General features: G+C 34.3%; 2 protein-coding genes across 6 annotated transcripts; both read right to left on the bottom strand.

The window, feature by feature from the left end:
- Positions 1-1,253: 1,253 nt before the first annotated feature.
- Positions 1,254-21,095, bottom strand: LOC104243152 (replication protein A 70 kDa DNA-binding subunit B-like). 5 transcript variants are annotated; one of them, XM_070164866.1, is made up of 17 exons: positions 20,555-21,095; positions 16,106-16,173; positions 15,221-15,488; positions 15,049-15,135; positions 14,903-14,965; positions 14,685-14,819; positions 9,971-10,128; positions 7,401-7,677; positions 7,193-7,283; positions 5,772-5,896; positions 5,612-5,690; positions 4,562-4,685; positions 4,306-4,463; positions 4,066-4,185; positions 2,315-2,675; positions 1,491-1,578; positions 1,254-1,401 (listed from the first exon to the last, which is right to left on the bottom strand). In XM_070164866.1, coding segments are annotated over exons 7-12 (717 nt in total). In that variant the 5' UTR covers positions 10,115-10,128; positions 14,685-14,819; positions 14,903-14,965; positions 15,049-15,135; positions 15,221-15,488; positions 16,106-16,173; positions 20,555-21,095; the 3' UTR covers positions 1,254-1,401; positions 1,491-1,578; positions 2,315-2,675; positions 4,066-4,185; positions 4,306-4,463; positions 4,562-4,684. The 5 variants fall into 5 exon arrangements, with proteins under 5 accessions (XP_070020967.1, XP_009796605.1, XP_070020968.1 ...); XM_009798303.2 differs by lacking the exons at positions 14,685-14,819; positions 14,903-14,965; positions 15,049-15,135; positions 15,221-15,488 and having other exon boundaries at positions 20,555-20,779; positions 20,886-21,083; XM_070164867.1 differs by lacking the exons at positions 14,685-14,819; positions 14,903-14,965; positions 15,049-15,135; positions 15,221-15,488 and having other exon boundaries at positions 2,315-2,549; positions 20,555-21,083.
- LOC104243154 (uncharacterized) lies at positions 10,610-12,129 on the bottom strand. Its single transcript, XM_009798307.2, has 2 exons — positions 11,380-12,129; positions 10,610-11,296 (listed from the first exon to the last, which is right to left on the bottom strand). Exons 1-2 carry the CDS (start codon positions 12,127-12,129, stop codon positions 10,610-10,612), a joined length of 1,437 nt encoding a protein of 478 aa, XP_009796609.2.
- Positions 21,096-22,249: the final 1,154 nt, after the last annotated feature.

The following is a 22,249-nucleotide window of genomic DNA, read 5'->3' as shown; positions in this document are numbered from 1 at the left end:
ACTTAACAAAAGAAAATTACAAATCAAACTAGAATATAAAGGTAAAAAACTATACTAAAAGTGCAAACAATTAATATTCACCATAAAATTTTTGAATCTTTGTAGAAAAATATACATATATATATATATATATATATAGGTGTAATAATAAATTTGAAATAGCTACCCCTATAGTCTGTTTGGTTCGGGTTTTTTCGGTTATTTTTTGATTAAAACCAAAACCAAACCAAAACCAAACCAAATTTGATCGGTTTTTAAAATTCAAAACCAAAACCAAACCAAACCAAAAAGTATCGATTTTTTTTGATTTGTTTGGTTTGATTTTCGGTTTGGTTCGATTTTTCGGATTTTTATGAATAGCCCTAAGCAAAAACATAACGGTCTAAATACATGAAACTTGTTTGTACTATTAGAACGGTACACTTCAAATTGTGCCTATTAAAATAAATCAAAAAAATTAATTAAGCGCATGTGATTCACACACATGATGTGGCAAAGTATTGAATGAGGCAGAGACACGTGGGATTGGGCCCGAAAAATTATTTAAAAATTGAACTTTTGAGCAAAAAGGAAAAAAACTAGTTTGACAATAACTTTTCGAGCAAAAAGAATGTGATTCCGGATTTTAATTTGAGAAGCCTACTAATGGAGATACAAAATAGTACTTGTATCGTATATAAGAATAACATAGATAGAAAAGTAAAAAGGTACAATTACTAACCCAGTAAAACAAATGCTTAGCAACTGAAAATATGTTGAACGGAAGTTTCAAGATGCTGCAACCGGAGCGCGTGGCAATGAAATTGAAGTGGGCCCTACACAATCAGCAAAACTTATCCAAGTTTTTTGTCCAAGAAGACAATAATTCTCACGTGAAGCTATCATGTACAACACCTTTTAAAGCACATAAACACTATATTTCCAAGAATACCCTCGCAGTAAGCAGGCATGTTGACGGGGAGGAGCCTGCTAACTCTCTCTTATAAGATAGTATATATACTAGTGGGAATGGCCCGTGCTGACTTGATTAAAGTAGTAGCTTATATTAATTTATAAAGAAAATAAATTACTTTCTACAGAGAACAACTTCCATTCTGATCAATTATGTATTGAGTATGTGAGTTGATTTGTTAAACATTATGGTCTCTGGGACGAAGTGCGTCGTAATCCCTTTGATTATTCTTTGGATGACAGTAAATTTCTTTCGATTCAGTCTTACAAAGTTGGATACGTAGCAAAGTGAAGAAAACAAATTCAAGCCAAAAAAGGAGGTCATATTTACTGCCAGTCTTTCAACCCACTATTTACATCAGTTACAACACCAATATGTTTTACCGGCTAACAAAATATAAATGTACATGCCAGTAAGTTACACAAAGTGAACTGTGTTGTCCATGTTTTCTGCAATATTGCAAACAAAACGACGTCAGCAACGACAAGTGACAACATTTTCTGGTAGCTAAAAAAGTAGGGGTTGTTCTTTGCATTACCTGTCAAGCAGAAGCTGGCGATCTTCAAACACGTATTTACATAGTAGGATAAGACGTATGTACAAGCATTTTACAGAGTTATAACACCCTGCGAACCAAGCAGACGTAAGATCTATAATGACGCTTTTTTCGTCAACCAAAAACTGTTATCAGTAAACCACAAATTGAGAAATATGTTGCATAATCTTAGTCAGTTATACCAATACAAGGGAAATAAAATTGCAAGATAGAAAGTATAAATCAATCCAAGCACAAGAATGTCTTAGAGTACCTGTACAAATAAAGTAGTACTACTTTATAAGTATTTTTTATGAGGAATAAAAAGCGCAACAATACTGAATTGAACAAAATAAGTCAGTCAATGCAGTAGTTATGTAATATATTATCATAGGAAATTAGAGAATTCTTTCGTAGGTATGTGTACTGTAATATTACTAATGTTTAATGAAAGATAGTGCAATTGAAATTTAGCTAACAATGGATTGGAAACATTAGCAACACAGTAATGTTTAGCAGTCACAGGCAAATTAGGAGTTAGCATGAAACTACTTCTTTCTCTGTCTGTTCTTTTTCGATTGGTTGCTAGAGGGCGTTCTTTGGAGAGGATGAATGTGAGCGAAATAGAGCTTATGAATGAATATAGAATGGAATGCAATATGCAATAGTCTTTTTTTTTGTTGAAGTTTCTTTTGAGTTGTTTGTGCTGCAATTATAATCTGCTACTCCTACATTAGGAGTCATAGAAGTTATTCTTGAACATGAGTAACAAGCTCCTAAAAGTTTATCAACTTAGTAATGAAAAAGTAGAGATAAAATTTATTAACCTTAATTTTTTCTTAGGGGGGTCTCCAGTTCAATTTGTTGCCTCTTGATAGAAGAGCCACCTTCTGTAGTTAACTCGTTCTTCACCTCTTCTATGGGTGTAACTTGTTCCACATTCGACTGATTGTTGTCTTCGTTTTCTATCTCTTTGTTCAGCTCAGCATTTTCCAATTTAGTGTTACTGCTCTCTCCAATTTCTTCAGAGGCTACTGGTACGGACAATTGAAACAAATCTTCCTTCATAGAGTAGGACACAATGAGCAATCGTGTATCAGAAGTTCTAGAAAATATTTTTCGCAGTTGTATCTTGAAGAGTTTATGAGGAAGACGTTTTCGAACATGTTCAAGAGGTAATGGATGGTTCTGCAGGAGAGAAAAAGATGAATTTAACACATTAAAATAGTACTCAAAAGTAATATACTTTGAATTAATTGGATGTTCTAAGCCTATAAAGTACTTGGGATGCAGAGGCTACAAGCTTGTACAGCCTTTAATTATCTTTTGATTAATGATGAATTTAAGAAGCCAATTGTAATATTTAAGCGACCTAAAGGAGATGTTTTAGTTTTCGATAGGCATGTGGAAATGGAGGTGTAAGCAGACATAATTGGTACTTTATTAAGAAAATTATTGACAACCTCTGTGCATTGGCAGTAATTAACATTGCCAAGCAGTACAAGTCAGATGATGAACTAATAAAGCAACATTGAATATTCATGTAACAACCTAGGGTTAATCAATTAACAAGCATACGTAAGTCAACATTATTTTTCTTAATACAAGCAAACAAAATCTCATTTTTTTCACGTTTTGTTACTCTTCTTGTCTCTGACTCTTTATGTTTTCTCTCTTCTTAACTTTAAGTTCTAATTTTCAGTTATCAGTGAGATTTAATCTAAGAATTTTCAAGAGGTTAATGTTAATGTCCTTTCAAGACACTTTGTTGAATTTTTAGAATGAAGAATAAAGACATTTGAGAAGAATGGTTTGTTCTAATCACACTTGACTAAGTATTGGATGACTTGTAGTTCTTTTTTTTTTGTGTGTCGGTGTCTGCTCCAATTTGCATGCAGGTATCTTTGGAAAAAACCAATCTGTCAACGAGAATAATAGTAATGTCTCAAGTTCTTATCTTGTAATGTTAAATTTAAGACTAAATGTTGTATTTGTTCGGGATGTCGGCGAAACCCATTTAAATTTAATTAAAATTGATTTTTGTTGAGCATTAATTTTTCTTATCTTGTTATTTTCTAATTTTTTTCAGTATCGAAAAGCCTATTCACAGACCATTTATTGTTTTATGGAACTTCCTAGTTTTATTTTTGTTGTTTTAGAATAAATATCTTATTATTCTGGGTTTGGATGAAGCCTATCTAGTTTTATTTGTCATTATTAAAATCTACCAAAGTTCTGAATTAATTATGAAGATATTTCCCTTTATTGTTTTTGTTGAGTTTTTTCTTTTTGATATTCTTTTTACCTCTATGTATGGTTCTGTCTGTCTTGAAAAACTTATCCACTAGACCATTTAAAGTGTAGGTGAGACTGCTTTAGTTGTTATTGAAATTCAATTATAAACAAAATAGCAAATCACTTTCTTTAAGATATTTTTTCCAACTTATTTAATTAGTGGTTACATTTTATCTGCAAAGGTAAACATCAAGAAAGACATAATTGGAAAAAGTAAGAGAAAACTTGTTTTTACGGTATCATAGTTGTAAAAAAGTTTCTCCTGCTGCCATCAACAACGTACCTTAGCTGATATTTCACAGATATCTGTGGCGGTCATATCAAGAAAATTTTCTCCTAATTCGCCTATAATGTTGCAACAGTTGGTCCACTGCTATATGTCATTACAACCTCAAAGCGGACCCTAATATGCAATTAATTTGCGTTATTTCATTTTCATAAAGCCAATGACTGAAGAAACTTTCTTTCTTTGAAGATGTAGAACAAACATATTTTATTAAGCTCGGACTCCAACACGCAATACCTGGGTGTCAACATCGCACGTTGCTTGCAACTCGCACAATGAATAATTTTCGGCGAATGAGTTCTGTACTGCTGGCCGCAGTGGGAACACAGTAATTCATAAAAATCTTGGTCGGCAGTCGGAAATGATAATTTACCCTCCACGTAAAACAGTTGTATCTGTGAAAGAGGAGAATGCAAGTAGATTTATTTAGTTGGGCTAAAAATACTAAAGTTGTCTATATGTATACATATTAGCATGCGTGAAATGCACATACATGAGGTTGTGACTGGATAGAAACAATTGGGACAATATCATTTTGTTCTGCTGCAAGCACCAGAGACGAATCAACCGTCGTTTGCTGACTGTATCTCATTAATCTTGGTCGGTTGTCTTTCACCCTATACGTGTATAGAGGCATTTCAATGGCAACAAAATGTGAGGTACATTTAAAATGACACAAAGAGGTGGTGACAACTGACAAACTTAAAAAACATAGGAAATAACAAGAATTGGTTGTTCCAGTGACAAATTATTGTGCACATTACACCAACAACACTGAAAATCAACAGAAAGTACCAAAAAAATATTTCTTCTAGTTGACCACAATTATAATGCATATAACATAATTTTCAACTGGCCAGAGCTCCAACATATAGTACAAATGTGGTGTGTGGACATAGTGTAGACACGTTCTAAAAATACAAATAAGAAACTATTAGCCTACTGTAGTAGTTCCTGTTGGAGGAGTAAAATTAATTTTGCAGAAATCTAGTCAACATTGAACAACAGTATCACCTTATTTGTCAGATGGTACAACAGCTATCTCCGAAAACCAATGCAGTGCAGTGCTATTTCATAGCTAATCAAAGGGGTAATAGTACATATTGGAAGCTCATAGAAGTACTGGTTATTCTTACCAATGTTATATATATCATACCAAAATACTCGGTGAATATAAGGGCAAAGTGACACTTCCCTAAGAGTTGTTCAGTAAATTATTTTGGTGAAACATTTTGCATATAAGCTCTAAGATTTTAAACTCATAAAGTTATATTGTAAAATGAGATGCAATGTAGTTCAAAACCATCTCAATTAAGATACACAGATGCCAAGTTGCTATAAACTTGTAATTAACTGAAAGAAAAATATTGAATTTATAATAGCCTACTAAGTATGTCTCTTTTTTTTTTGGGAAGAAGGGAAACACGGTAGTGCAGCTGGAAATTGCATATGCTGGACCATCTAGTTTAACCCACACATGTTTAGTTTGCATGAACTAATTAATCAAATATAAAATTCAATTATGTCAATATGTGTTCCATACTAGTTCAGAAGTCTTCCAACTTGAGGATATGGTGGATTTATCAGTATAACTGAGTTGTACCTTGTCGACAATAATAATCCTATATGACATATTATGTTAGCAAAGAATTCACAACAGATCTCTTGCAGTACCCAAAAAAAAAGTGTAATGTTTTTCATACCACCATAGCTGGCTCGCGTAATTCGTTTTGCTACAATTATTGGGAATTCAGCAACCTGTGCAGTGAGGATGCTCCCATCAGTGTCGGCGAAGTCTTCCCACATTGTAAGGATAGTAGGCCTCACACTGCAATAAAATGAATGGGCAATAAGTGACACTACCTAATAAAAAAATATAAGTGTAACAATGTCCGCAAGAGTAATAAAGAAAAGGATGTAAATATAAAAATAGCAAAGACAAATCGGTAAGACTAGAATTCAAACAATGCTATAAGTAACATGTTCGCGCAGGAGAGTGAAGGTTGACAAAAAGGTCATTTAAATGATGCATATTTTGTGTTTAAGCATACAAATGCAGCATGACCTATATAGTTTTTTCCGGTTTGGAACTAATGACTTCTGGAATATGTAATTGTCACCGTATTTTCTAAAATCTACACAGCGAATATATAGTAAAAATATACATTTTAGGATTCGAAAAAGAGAACAGATAAATTACCTGATAGATTGCCACGTATAAGGATTCAGAAGGGAACTTTTCTGTCTGTGTAGGAACTTAAGAACTTATATAAATAGTTTTTCATATGTTAATATATTACATTTTATCATTCGTTATTAAGGTTTTTTTTGTCACCCAAAAATATTTCTATAGAAAGTTGTAATTGACGTAGAAGAGTAAATAAGAGAGCAATTGGAGAAATGAAACACGTCTATGTAATATATTAGAGTTAGCTGCACAGTAAATTTTTTTCCAATGGATGATCTTCTAAAATGAGTAACAAACTTTCTTAGTCATATTATATATGAATCATGTTTTAGCTACAAAAATGACGCGGGCAGTAGAAGATGAGGAATATTGATGTCCCACTTACTAATGAAGTATTCTTGACTAAGATGTGTCAGATGATAGCAGTCAATGTATACATTAAAAAAAGGCAGTAATGGACATATTAAAAAAATATTGGTAAACACATATCAGGCTTCTTTGCATTTCTTTTCTCGTGAGTAGTATTGGATTTTACCAAGGCCAATATACAAAAAAAAAATTGTACTAGACCATGGTAATCTTTTGACGAAGAGAAAGTTGGATTATGACTGAAAGCCTATACAATTTCTTTTTGGAGATCTTTTGGCTTGTTCTATTCGCAGAAAGATTAAATTTGTTGAATGAAACAGTAAGGCAAGTGTCATAGATCAAGCTGAAAATGCAATAAATGAGTCTGAAGAAATTTTTTTTTGCCAGCTTTAGTCGAAGAAGGTGACACTGATGAGGAGATGGCTGAGATTATAATCTCATGACATTATAACTTCTTAATTGAATGTATCTGAGCAAAGTAATCAACTGAATAAGATGACATTGTAGCCATTTTTTTTACAAGTAGTAGCAACAACAATAAAGTAAATAGAGTGCCAACAGACTTACTTGGTATCCATTACGACAACTTCACGGCATTTGTTATTGTTAGCGCCAACATACTTTATGGAGCCACAATTCACCACAACGGCAATTATGTCTATTTAGTGGACATTGCAAATGACTTATAATTTAGACCAATGTACACAGTGTCAGAATGTAAGGATACAAATAAATTTTAATTGTTAGAGTATACTACGCGTTAAATAATGGTTACCAAATTCCGTATTTTGCTGCTGCTCGTGCAAATATGCAAAGGGTATAGTATTCAACCTTGTCGGCGGCAGGAGCGGTGGATCTTGTATGTTATCATCTTTCACCTCTTCGACGACGGTGAATTTATCAATAACCCATTCAAAACGGTTGATAGGCACTCCGTAGGGTAAAGGAACCCTCACTTTTGCAGTAGATATCAAGTAAGTGGAAAATGGGGTGAGCTTGTCTGCATACTTTTCTATGTCTTCCCCGTACAGAACAACGACTACTTGCTCTTCCTGCAATTTGATAGAATGATGAGTTACTCAACTACCCTTGCGGAAGTGTATCCATATAGATACATGGAGACATACAGATGCAAAATACTGAATTATTAAAATAGTAAACAAGTACAGTATGAACAGCCTCAAACTCATGAAATACAATTGATAACTAATCTATACAGGAATTGGAATTTGTACAGCGCTACCCCCCAAAAAAAGGGGCGCGAGGAAGAATATTAGTCAGTCATAAAGCGTAACTAAAATTGTTTCATATCATTGACATAAAGTCAGCATCTCTCTTTGAACTAAAGAATCTGTAGTTGAACTCCCCATTGTCAGATGTAGATCTCATGCAGCAAAAGTAAAGAGAATCCACTGTATTGCATCAAAAAATATGTAAAGTAATTATATATGTCTAAAACGTTTAAATGAGAGAAGAAACTGAGTCGGGAAATATTTTGTGACCACCCCAGAAAATCTAAAAGTTTTAGCTACTTCTGTTATGAGGCCAAGCTGAAGCTGCCACCACTTTTAGCAATCTTTCTTATGACGCCACCATCTCAAGCTTCCACCAGCTATTTTCTCTTTTCTTCTACTTGTCAATTGGAATTTAGGGGGCAAAGGATAAATAAATGCACAGGTTCTTGACAACATGAAAAGTTGGGCAAAACGATGGAAGAATAATAGGATAACCAAAGTTGTTTGTGAAACCTTGTTACTACTCGAAGCAACTTTGAATGCGGTTGACGATATTTCGTTCTCAGTCTCACTAATAGTCCAGTAGTAATGGTAGAGAAAGCAAGTTAATAGTTCCCTATGGATGACACCAAATAGACATGTTACAAAGTGTGGTTCGTATTCCATGCGGGTAGAAAGTTGGAAAATCTGTTGGTAAACAGGAAAAATAAAATGATGTATACATTAGTTAACTGAGAATCGGTATTACATGGAAAATGCGTAGTGTAGCAGTCAAAAGGTTTGCAACAAGGTAGTAAATAAAATGAGCTTCAAAGGATTGCAAATTAGCAGGGTGAATAATAACTTGTATACAATGTATGACTACCAAAGGACATTGACATATTAGTTACTCGTACTATTATTAGCCAACTAAGTAAAACATTTCAAGGACACTATCATGATTTCAATAATCTGTCAATTATGAAAGTCTAAGTTTACTTCGTTAGAGAAAACGTCTACATTTAATCCTTCAGCTTACTAAATAAAAGCATATCTGATCAGTTAACATAAGGAAAACAATATGGTTTTAATAATCTGTCAGTCGTGGAAGAATAAGTATGAACTGACACTCCTACAATTGAAGGAAAGGTCTAAAGTGCTAACTGAACGAATGAAAATCAATCGAGAAGAGTCTTTGACGTAAGAGAGCACTTTAAATTAAAAGGAAACATATTCCTATGTCTATGCCCAAGTATGTGCGAAACCTAATATTTAATTGGCATTATGCAAGTAATTTGTGAGCTGAAGTACTTCAATGAGCTGCCTATGCTATTATTAGCATTGTGGGTGTGTGTTCAACAAATACATGATCTATGAGATGTCTAGCAATTAAGAATGCTTCCATTTACTCTATTATTTGAAATAGTATATGTAATCTGAGTTTAACGTGATTTTATGTTGTTTATTGTAATGCATTATTTGGATTTTCAAAAGGTTTACTAAGACACAAATAGCATCTTCCTAGAATTTATGAAGATTTATATTACTTTTTGTAACGTAACAGATCTCATAATGATATCTCAGAAGATAAATTTGAAGCTAAAAATAATTAGAGGTATGTAATGACAAGCTTATCATCTTGACTAATTTATGGACATCTGTTTTATCAGAGTGTGGCCTTTGAGAAAGAACATTTAATGAATGAAATAATTACCATCAAATTGGTCATGCCTTCTGAATTCTTGCCCTTTAATTTCTTAACATGTAAGAAGTTTAAGCAAATTTCAAATGCGACGACTGCAAAGTGTACTGCAAATACATCATTCTGGACAAATAAAGTACTATAAAGGCACAAATATGTAATCCAAAGAAGAAATTTCAAAGTTTGGTACCACAATTTTTATCTAAAAAACTAATATCAGACAAACATGAATGGTAAATGTGGAATATCTACTTTCATAGAGCACCTCAAACATTTAGTTCCTCACATAGCAAGTGTGACAGAAACGATTAAACTTGTGGTTACCTAAGTAGATGGATCTGTTTCTTTTCTTTCAATTAAAGAATACTGGCGATTGCAATTATATTTCAACCAGTAGAATAAGAAGTGACACAGTAGTTAGAAGATTACTCTTTCATCTCGGACAACAGCAATCTGGAATCGCGTCTTTCCATCTTTACTTTTCCTTGGCCGCGGTTTCTCAATGAGTTGTACCTTTGATGTCCACTCTTTTGTTTGTGGAGTAATCCTATCAATGGTTAATCTGTGCTCCATGTATTATGTAGACTCTACATAGGGGGGGGGGGGGAACAAGGACATCATCAGTATATACTAAAAGATAAAAATACAGGTACACATAGATAATAAAATGGATGACCTGATTAGACGGATTAAAATTTTCCATTTAACAAATTATATGCAGTGACAATTAGCACACGAAGTCTGCATTATTAGTTAAAAAGATCAGTCACGGCTAATTAGCTTGCCCTTGTATACCTAATAACTTTGTAGAATCTAACGAATTGTTTTTCCTGGCACTACATTTTCATGCAAAAATACCTCTCTACGATCATCTAAGCGCATGCTACAGCCTCCTATTGATTCATCTTTGTTGGAGCAGTCATGTGCGCATAGAGCATCAGCTGTAGTTTTCAATGCTTGAGCGAATACAAGTTGATTGCTACCGACCAGATTGCACATCATAAGTATCCTTCGTCAGCTATTTCATTTTTTTTAGTTAGGATACTATCTGTTCTTGGCAGAATATCCCTATAAAGTAGCTTTTTGGATGATTTCTTTGTAAACAATGTTATCTGTGTAGTGATCGTCCGCGCTACCTGGTATAGTCGGTCGGATTAGCACTTTCACGCAGTTCGAACTCTTTGCTCTGGACAATGCCACATAAAGTTGACCGTACGAAAACACAGGTTCTCGCAAATAAACTCCAACAAAATTTAATGTCTGACCTTGCGCTTTATTTATAGTCATTGCAAAGCAAAGTCTTACAGGAAATTGTGTCCTTTTAAACGGAATAGGCATTTTTTCATCTTGGGATGATAATAGTGGTATTCTGGGGATAAACACATGTGTATTCTTAAAGTGACCAACTGAAATATTGGCGCTAATAACATGCGACTTAAAATCACAGCAAGTCAAACGTGTTCCATTGCATAAACCATCACACAGATATAAATTGCGTAATAATATAATTGGACAATTTTGTTTCAATGTCAATTTGTAAGGAGGCAGACCAGGTGGATTTAAACTGTGCAACAGATCCTCAAATTGTGATTGATCATGATGTTCAGTAGTTTCATCAATACCAATAAAAGTTTTTGATTCTTCTGGGAAACGAGCAACAAGCATGTCATTGATATCGTCGACAAAATCATTCTTAGTTGTTAAGATAACGCGGGAACTTGTGTAGCGTGAGGAGGAAAAAAAATATATGCACATCTGGATAAGTTATCAGATTCCTTTTCAGTTGTATAAGGAATTATCAAAGAAGTTAGAATTTCAATCTTGTTTGTTGAGTTTACTTTTTCTTCTCCGTTTCCTATTCGCAACAAATAATTATAGAATGAAGGATCATCTTTCGCTCTCATATTTTCGAATAGTCGCAGCCTTTCAAGTTCTTCCCAAATATGAGAATATAGTAAACTTTCATTAATGAAATCTTCCTTTTTTCCGTTCCGAACTACCGGCAATGTCTGCCTGAAGTCACCTCCAAGAACTACAACTTTTCCACCAAATAGTATCGTTGAATCCATTAAGTCCTTCAAAAGTAAATCAAGGAGTTCAATCATTCTTTTTTTCTCCATAGATACTTCATCCCATATAATTAATTTTGCATCTTGAATCAAACAGGCAAGTGAGGTTTGTTTGCTGATGTTGCAGCTCACATTGTCGTCAGTATTTATTGGTATTTTAAAACGTGAATGTGCAGTTCGTCCACCAGGGAGTATATATGCAGCTACACCGGAAGTGGCAGTTGCCAATGCTATATACCCTTTAGATCGTACAGTTGCCAACAATGCACGATATGAAAAGGTTTTCCCTATTCCTCCAGGTCCGTCAATGAAGAATGTTCCAGCTTTGTTTGAAAAAATTCTCTCTGTAATTATATTGTATGCTTTAAGTTGATCTTTATTCAACATTTTTTGTAATAGTATATCCTCATTAGTAAACGTCATGGTCCTTTCAAAGTGTACCTCCTTTACCTCTTTTGCCGCTACTGAAGGCCTTATTGTTTCAATAATGAGGTGGTATTCATTTATGTCACCACCCATAGAGTGTAATATGTCGTTAATATGGTTCAAAACTTGGTATCAAATATTTTTTTTGTTAATATTGGATACCAACGTGTAATCCTCGGACATATGTTGTTCAAATTGTTCCCAGAGTTGTCTTGGATTCGTAGGATTACAGTAAATCAGTAATGTAGCAAATAAACGTCTCAAACTGTATGGCATCTGGTAACTTGTTGCTTCTGACAGGCATTCAAGCAAACTATTGTCACTTTGTAGCAATCCCCATTTTTCCACTGATTCTCTAAAGGTGCTGTAACGTTCTCCATTAACAGTTAGTAAATCCTTATATGATTTTGGTCCTCTAATATTCATTAATAGCATTCTAAGATAATATCGCTCACCTTCCGTTGGATGACATGTTACAACACGACCAATAGCATATCGTTGTTTCCGAGGTGTCCACATCTTCTCTGTTGAAGACCAAACAAAATGTTCAGGGAATTCCCGGTATAATAGATTGAGCTCCATAGCCTCAGCGTTTGTTCTATTCATTTCGAAAAATTGTGGTAACATTATCTGCTTAATCAGCGGATTATTTACAAGTGTATCTACATTTGCGTTGCTTCTGAATGAAACAAAATGTTGCTCCTTAAGATGAAGTTGAAGAGGGCATATGGTCGGTAACATTTCACTAATCGAGAAACCATACAAGCGCCACATAGCCTCGGGAGGCGACACCCATCTAGCAGACTGATATTCCTTTATTTCATCTATTTCTGCATTTGTGTCGTTATTATGTACCAAAAATGCAATCTTGTCATGTCCTTTACATATATACTTATAAAGATACTTAACGACTTTAATATCAGAGCATATTTCAACATTTTAGATGGCAGTCAAATTTTCCTAGCAAAAAAGGATTATATGGAACAACCCATGAGTTATCCAAGTATTGTTCTCTTATTTTTACCACCGCGTCTTCTATAATTTGGGTAATATTCTATTCCTTTTGATGTCTGGTCCGCAAAACTTTTTGGATACTTGAATTTACAGTAACCTTTCTTATTCATACAGGAATTTGTTGGGTTTAGATTACCGCATGGACCATGCATCATGTGTTTAAGAACAAGCAAATGTAAATCTGGTTCTGCATTCTCAAGGTATTTCAGCACTAATAATATTATCGTAAGCCGCTGGAGTAAGTAATTTGTATTCATTAGTTAATATTATAAGAAAATGAGCATGTGGTAAACCTCGCTTTTGGAACTCTACAGTGTACATAAAAGTTGCTACCTTTCCAAAGATATTTCGCTTTAGTATATCCTTTTTGAATTCTTCTATTTTCGCTCTGAATACTCTGCTGATCAAATCAGGCCTATTATGCGACTCATCAGTTGGAATTAAATGTTCCTTTATCTCTGTCCAAGAGGGATTACATGTCATAGTTATAAATAAATCAGGTTTACCGAAATGTTACACGTGCGCAATAGCATCCATGTACCGTTGTCGCATATCCCGAGGCCCTCCAATAAAGTAGCTTGGAAGGAAATTTTGTTTCCCGATATTAGAAGCATCGGGTTCACCCAATCGCAAGATGTCAAGAAGTCCTTCTAGCATAGCTGTCCTAAATAAATCTTGATTGAACGCTGCGAAATCCAACCTTTGTGTTTCAAGTTTAATGTATTCATCAACTGAATACTGCTGAAATATTCTTCCAGTATGCAATATTTCATCTCCATCATCATTTCTCATTTGTAATTTGTAACAATAATACTCACGAACAGAAACAGTATCTCTTCATCGCTGTCCCTTTTTAAGAATTTCAGCTTCCATTTCAAGATATCCGTCAAGTGACGTAACATTTCTTATATTTGGTACCTCTTCGTGATGCACAGTTCTTAAGTACGCAAGACAATTTACTGGGAGCTTCTTAATACCACAATGCCAACCACTTTGCCCTAGTGGAAGTAATAGCGGATATTGCAATGCATCATAACAGCCATAATAGTAATTCACTATTTGTGTTCGATCAGTGCGAGGGTAAATTTGAATATGTGGTGCATTCAAGGCTACGCCATCATTTTCCTCGGTCCATATTGCTGCAATTTCAGATGAAGTCGGCAAATTATATACTCTCTGGTCCAAATTTAAGTCGCATTTGAGGGCTATGTGGAAATCTTGAAGGTTCGATACATGTACCAAAGATCGTAAAAACACAGAATATGGGTTTATTGATAATATATACATCAATTCTTTCACTACTGATTCGTGAATTCTGTCGGAACATGCCATCCTATGTGCTAGCTCATTGCAATTATCATAAAAGTATAACTGTATATTTCTTGGTTTGTCATCTGTAGGGTGCAAATTATTTATCCAATGGTATATCTTCCCTTGAACTCTAAATGTGTAGATACTAAAGTTTCTCTTTGCTAAATCTTTGTCATACTTTACACCAAGTGAGCTGAACGCAAAAAGGTTATTATACGTTCTAATGTATGTTCGGAAGTGTTTAGACTCCACATTATTTCCAAGAAATAAATTTCGCAGCTTGGTAGGCATTTGATGAGAAGTTAATTTTATTGTTCCACTACCACAGCAAAATGCAGGCGGTTCATATTCAAATCTCTTTGCTGCGCAAAATTTGCAGATTGGAATTTTCTTCAGCGGAACATAGTTTGAACGCAGTCGACCGGTAATTGGAGCAAACTTTGTAGTTGGTGCACGACCTATATGTTGGAAATAGACGATTAAAATTAAGATGAACGAAAGGAAACAATTATTTTTTCAGCAGACAGAAAGCCAAACGAACCTCTACATGTAACTATTTCGGAGTCTTTGTTACGTAGATCACTGGGTGCTGCTGACGTTGAACCTAAGACCAAATTAGGTGGTCCTTAGATGGCACCAAATGATGACAAGTACTATAAAAGTAAGCATAGAAGGCGGCATACTCACCTTTTTCATAGATAGAAAGTGGTTGCACTATATCTCTTTCATTACCCGAAGCAGAAGGCGGAGGATGATCCTCAGACGTAGTAAAATCTACATCGAAGAGAAAGCGTAGAGGAAGTTGACTATTTAAAGTGCGAGATAAGGTGAAAGCGATGGGAGAACCGTATCTTCTAACCTGAATGCAGAATGTAAGAAGTGGTCATAGAGCATTCAGGTGGATCCATTATTCCATTCATGCAATCCACAGTTATATTCTCAGCAGGTGCACGTATCTTTGACTCTTGGTATTTAAGTCGACGTTGTAGTAGCAACTTCTGCTTTTTCTCTGCGGACATCGTTTTGTATTTTTCGCGCCTGTTGACATTCCTATCCGTTTCTGATAGAGGTCACTTGTTTTTTTTTGTATGATCCATCAGAATCGTAGTATCTACTCTTAAATGATACTGCGCAAATTGTCATAGCCTTTTAGAATTGTATTAATTTTTATCACCGAGATGCATATCACAGGGCACGAAGTGACAAAATTGAGGCTATCTTTGAACAGATATAGTTACCCCAAGGAAGACAATATGGGAAGCGATTCATAATGTTATAGTATGTTTTCGAAAAAGAAGTACGTTTTGGCTATTAGTTTTCACACAAGTAACATTGGAGTCAAGTGAAGTACCTCTGGACATCAACTTTTTGTACCTATAAGGGGAACAATTATAATTATTTGTAAAAATAATTTCTTCGTAGTGTAACATCCGCGCAAAGGAACTTTTCCAAAGGTATAGCTTCGCTAACTAAGCGGTAAAAATCTAACTAAAACATGACCCGAAGTGAAATAAAAGAAAGTGGACGCCGTGATACGACATCAAAAACTAAAGAGCGAATATGTCAAGACAAAGTTTTTATTACGCACATAAGTCAGTTTACAAACAAGGAATAAACAAAGTAATTGTACAGAAGAAAATAGTGGACATCAGCAACCATTGGCAGTACAGCGGAAATGAGCAACAGTGAACGCATTAATATGACCCAACGTGCACAAATATACGAAAATAAGATAGTTGGTTACCTTTACAGTGCTGAACTTCTTCTGCAACTATGTTAATTGTACTAAACGTAGGAGAAACGTCAGCAATTCTACAAAGCCAAAAAAATAATTTCAGCCATAATTCACCGATCAGGAATTTATTCATAGGGAATATGAAGGAAATCAGAAAAGTTGAGCGTAGAAGTATTATTGCAAAACATCGACATCATAGAGCTTTTAGGAACGTAGTATTAGGCTTTATAAGATTAATTTCAAGCCAAGATATCTTGAAAATAAAGGGAAAAATATTGAGAAAGAAAGGATGGGTCAATTTGCCTTCGAAATTTCAACAAATATTTATCAACAATCCTATAAAAACATTCAAATAAAGTCAATCTAATTTTAGAATCATTATTGCATAAAACTTGGACATTGACAGTAAATTGTCCATTCAAATTATTTATATTCCTTTAACAATGACTTCTACTTTTCATGGATTTTCCTCTCGTAGAGGAGCATAAGAATCATTTAGTTTTTCCAAACATATCATCCGACAGTTAATTGCACCAAAGACAACAAAGTGGCAAATTTACATTCAAAAACTACTACATAACTTTTGGCTCCACAAGTAAGACAAGCTCCAAATAACTATGAAAGAATATTTAAAAGTGCAAAGCTCCGTACAAGGTAAAGTATTTTGTTCGGTTAGCTTCTAGAAAGGCTTGCTTTTCGCAAAGAAATATTCAAAGAAGGGGTTTACAATTAAATCACATGTGCCCTCTTTGTCGTGACCAGTAGGAAGTCAACAATCGCGTTTTTATTTGTTGCAAGGTTTCTAGGCAGCTGTGGGTTTTTATCTTCAACTTACTAGGCATGAAATAGTGCTTCCCAGAGAATATGTTTCCCTTCTTCAAGAGAGGCACAAATTAGGGCTGATCAACATAGACCAGCACCACTTTGGTCCACTGTAGCGATAACAATTTGGTGGGTCATGATATGGAGGAAAAGACCGGACAATTTTTTTTTAGACAAAGAGGAATATATGGTTAGCCATAAGCGAAAGAATATCTATTTGCTCCTTTGTTGGTGTAACATGCTAGAATCAACATTAATGACATAGAGGTCATGATAGAATTTATTAGTAATCTGCATTGATTGTACTTGGGTTGTTCATACCAACCAGCACTTGCTTTATGCTGATTTTTCCGATATAATACTACTCTGCCATTACTTATCAGGAAAAAATATTTAGATTGGTATTTTTGTAGGTTTTATACTAATACTAATTTTTTTTACCTTGAACTGAAATATCTCATGCAGGACTCTCTATCTCAAATTTACAGCCATCCTACGGTACTATTTAATTTTACATTCATCATCTTTATATATTTTTCTCTTATATCTACCACAAGCCTAAACACATAAATTATATCAAGTTTTTAGTAGTGTAGGGGAAAAAGTAATTTGCACTCAATGTTTATTTGTACTGATGCTTCAGAACAACCACAAGAACAAATAAATTTCTGAGATGTCTACTATTGTCATAAGAATCGTTGGGAAGAGTACCCCCTAAAATCCATAAATCTATTTGCATATCACCAAGTTCATTGGTTGTTTACCTTTTTTGGGCTATAATTTATCCATCATCCTATCAACATAGAAAAAGTGATCCCATTATCCAATCTCCTTTCTACTAAAGAATATGGAAGTAATACTAGTGTCAACCAGATGCGAAAAATGTCCAAAAGTAAGATATGTAAGAGCAGATACGACAACACTACTGGAAGTGGTGCACACAAAAACTGCAAAGAAAATACAAAAGCATTTGACACGATGAAGCATCAGTTCACGACATATCAAACGTGCATATATATGAGTCGGGATAAACTCACATAATAAATTAACGGTTATGCTTTTTTATCTTTTAGTCATGAATGAAATTGAGTGAATAGTCACAGCTTTGTAGCGACCTAAAATGTCACTGCATGATAACTCGTGTCAACTGCCTTCAAAAATAGGGATTATAATATATAACTCTGTTTGGTCAAGCTTACTCCATGTTAACTTTGTCCGGGGTGTGGGAAGCAACTGCAGGTCCATAATTCTTCTATAAATTGTGCTTGAAAGACCAAATTTGTGGAAACTTGCTCTTTATGGCAGAATGTGGCCTATACAAACTTTTCAAATATGGTACGTAATCTTCACCTAATTCCGTAAGAGTAAGAGCTTTCAGACCTTTTACTTTAATATAAACTCTTTCACCTAACCCCCGGCATAAGCTCTTTCCAAGAAAACAAATAGGTTTGATAATGCCATGAATACACACAAGTTATAATAAAGAACCTAGTAGAATCTTGTTTAAATTATTCATTTAAGTGTGCTTGTAAACACAATAACTGAGAGTTTCAGCAAATGAACAACTTTTTTTCTACAGAACTTATTATCTACTTAAAGTCAGCTTTTGTTTATTGGTTACGACGGAAAGAATATCCGAATAGCACTTCAAAGTTTAAAAATTTTCATATGACAATTAGCAAAAAAAAAATGTTTTTATCAGCTTCAACCTAGCAATATCTGTGATTAGAGTAGCTAATAAGATAACTATGGAAAGATAATAAAGTCTCAGATGATTTCATACATACTACACAAAAGTAAAAGTTAAAACACAATAAAAGGTAACATTATATATTTTTCTCTTATATCTACCACAAGCCTAAACACATAAATTATATCAAGTTTTTAGTAGTGTAGGGGGGAAAAGTAATTTGCACTCAATATTTATTTGTACTGATGCTTCAGAACAACCACAAGTACAAATAAATTTCTGAGATGTCTACTATTGTCATAAGAATCGTTGGGAAGAGTATCCCCTAAAATCCATAAATCTATTTGCATATCACCAAGTTCATTGGTTGTTTACCTTTTTTGGGCTATAATTTATCCATCATCCTATCAACATAAAAAAGTGATCCCATTATCCAATCTCCTTTGTACTAAAGAATATGGAAGTAATACCAGTGTCAACCATATGCGAAAAATGTGCAAAAGTAAGATATGTAAGAGCAGATACGGCAGCACTACTGGAAGTGGTGCACACAAAAACTGCAAAGAAAATACAAAAGCATTTGACACAATGAAGCATCAGTTCACGACATATCAAACGTGCATATATATGAGTCGGGATAAACTCACATAATAAATTAACGGTTATGCTTTTTTATCTTTTAGTCATGAATGAAATTGAGTGAATAGTCACAGCTTTGTAGTGACCTAAAATGTCACTGCATGATAACTCGTGTCAACTGCCTTCAAAAATAGGGATTATAATATATAACTCTGTTTGGTCAAGCTTACTCCATGTTAACTTTGTCCGGGGTGTGGGAAGCAACTACAGGTCCATAATTCTTCTATAAAATGTGCTTGAAAGACCAAATTTGTGGAAACTTGCTCTTTATGGCAGAATGTGGCCTATACAAACTTTTCAAATATGGTATGTAATCTTCACCTAACTCCGTAAGATTAAGAGCTTTCAGACCTTTTACTTTAATATAAACTCTTTCACCTAACCCCCGGCATAAGCTCTTTCCAAAAAAACAAATAGGTTTGATAACGCCATGAATACACGCAAGTTATAATAAAGAACCTAGTAGAATCTTGTTTAAATTAGTCATTTAAGTGTGCTTATAAACACAATAACTGAGAGTTTCAGCAAATGAACAACTTTTTTTCTACAGAATTTATTATCTACTTAAAGTCAGCTTTTGTTTATTGGTTGCGACGGAAAGAATATCCAAATAGCACTTCAAAGTTTAAAAAATTTCATATGACAATTAGCAAAAAAAAATATTTTTATCAACTTCAACCTAGCAATATATGTGATTAGAGTAGCTAATAAGATAACTATGGAAAGGTAATAAAGTGTCAGAAGATTTCATATATACTACACAAAAGTAAAAGTTAAAACACAATAAAAGGTAAACATCTGCACATAATTACATTAGAAATACCTAGAGCACTACAGGTTCATAACATATAATGACAAACAAGGTTATATTAACAGTTGGAACAAAGAGAATGTTTTTTCAGTAACTAAAAAGGTAAGATCTGCATAAACTCTGAATTTTTAAATCCAAAATCAGTTGTCTTAATGTTACGGTGTTATCAAATAACCTAAAAAAAAGCATTAGAAATCTGCGACATGCTACCATCACATCTTCTTCCTATGGCCTAAAATAATAAGTTATAAAAACCCATTCATCAACATCCAAGTTATCATAGACATAGTAACTGTAACTTTCACTGCTATGGAGTTAAACGATTGTGCAATTAGAACATGAAGTTGGGTAATATAGAACAGAATGAAAAAGATCTCTTTCTTCGTAATTTGGATAACACTAAATTTTTCAACGAAGTCGCATATAGTAGGAAAGTTCGAGAGTAAACATATAAAATCTGAAGGAGGAGGTAGAAAACGAAGCAAGAAGTACTCACTTGTTCCAGCCAGTAAGGAGAGACGCTAAAAGGAACGGAACAGTAAGCCAGAAAACCCAAAGCAGAATAGAAGCTGTTGCAGATATTATTAGCGTGACCCCTAATCGGATATCCATCCAAATACAGGTGTTACACATCTGGAGAAACAGCAGCAGAAGCAAGAACTGGTTTGTCTTCCACGTCGATGGAAAAGGCGCGTATCGGAGAGCGCGCAAACTGAAAAGACTGCTACAGAAAATACAAACTGAGCAGAGTGACAAAAATACCCCGACTTTTGATCCAAAAAAGGGACCTAACTATAAATCGGAACCAGGATGACGAAGAGTTCAACCTGAAGTTGAAGACGATTCTTCTACTGGAGTGAAGGAAAGATCATACAGAGAATAAGGATAGAAAGAAAGAAGATGAAGATGGTGATAGAGGTTGGGATGGTAAACACTGATTTACCAAAAAGGTCTTAAAAGAGGTTGATATTACAAATTCTAAAAGGTAAACTAAAGTGATAAAAGGCTAAACCAAGGGCAAAATGTTACCCAAAAAGTAAATTCTGACACGCATACATTTATGCACAACTCTCCAAAATGTCCAATTTAAACAGAATCCCGAAATTACCCTTTTCAACAGCAGCTAGGACGACGAACATGCCCTTAACTCCCGCTTCTAAATAGTAGTAATATATATAGTATCTGAGAAATACTTTTTAAGGAAAAATGGCCTCCGAGCCACTTAAACTTGTACCTGTTTATTAATCCGATAAATAAATTTATAAGTTTCTCAATTAAATACTTGTACTTGACGAAATGAGTACCAATAAATACCTATGACCATTGACCAAGTCTATGTGATAATAATATGTGTGACGTGACAATAATGTGTGACGTGACACACAACTTAGATGCGTGAAAGCAATTTCCTTGAGTAATTAAAAATGAAAAGAAAAGATAAAAAATAAAAAAGAATAAAAAATTCACAAAAACCCACCCGAAACACCATCTCCCCATCCCCTTTCCCTTTCTTTCTTTCTTTTCTTTTCTTTCCCCTGAAATCACAAGTCCTTCTGTTTCTCTTTTTTTTTTCCATCTCCATTAGAGGCTTTGAAGCTCTTCACTGCACATCATTTATGCTCGGAAAAAAATACCTCAAATAAATCAATGGCCTGGCTTCCTAAATATCACAATATCTCCTACACCTACTAACCTTTGTTTTCTTCCCCATTAAAACTGCTGAAAAATACCCAAAAATATATTATCCTTAAGAATCAAAATAGACAATCATTTTTCTTCGTTAAAAGCTTCTCTGCAAAAAATTAAAATGAATATCATCTTTAATTTTTTTCGTGTTTGAGGGATTGTCCATGGCAAAATCACGACTTAAATGGGTTTGATCTTGAAATGGAGAGAGATAAGAGAGAACACAAAACACTTGAGGTCCTGAACAAGATAATAGAAGATACGATGTCCGTCAGGTTCTTTACTTGTCTGCACATCCATCAGTGAACCAATCTTAGGTGTAGTGAATGATATGTGCTCATTCCCCATCACTATCTCAAGCTCCTGCCTCTTAATTCTATCGGGTTCAGGCCAGTTGTTATGATTTAAGAGGTGTTTTGAGAGAGGAAGATTTTTAAGATGAAGAGAATGAAAAAAAAACATTAATGATGGCTGAGTATTGAATGTACGGGTCCAAATTTGACCA

This window comes from Nicotiana sylvestris, chromosome 12 (assembly GCF_000393655.2).
Source record: "Nicotiana sylvestris chromosome 12, ASM39365v2, whole genome shotgun sequence".
NCBI lineage: Eukaryota > Viridiplantae > Streptophyta > Magnoliopsida > Solanales > Solanaceae > Nicotiana > Nicotiana sylvestris.
The sequence above is the reverse complement of the archived record's forward strand: the minus strand, read 5'-3'. Positions and strand labels throughout refer to the sequence as shown.

Coding starts and splice junctions, on each gene's coding strand:
- LOC104243152 (XM_070164866.1), bottom strand. CDS start 10,114: ATGGAGCACAGATTAACCATTGATAGGATTACTCCACAAACAAAAGAG. Junction 7,678..9,970: donor CTGTTGTCCGAGATGAAAGA/GTAATCTTCTAA, acceptor ATCAAATTGCAG/GAAGAGCAAGTAGTCGTTGT. Junction 5,897..7,192: donor GTTGTCGTAATGGATACCAA/GTAAGTCTGTTG, acceptor ATTTTATTGCAG/TGTGAGGCCTACTATCCTTA.
- LOC104243154 (XM_009798307.2), bottom strand. CDS start 12,129: ATGGGTGGTGACATAAATGAATACCACCTCATTATTGAAACAATAAGG. Junction 11,297..11,379: donor TAGGAAACGGAGAAGAAAAA/GTAAACTCAACA, acceptor TAACTTATCCAG/ATGTGCATATATTTTTTTTC.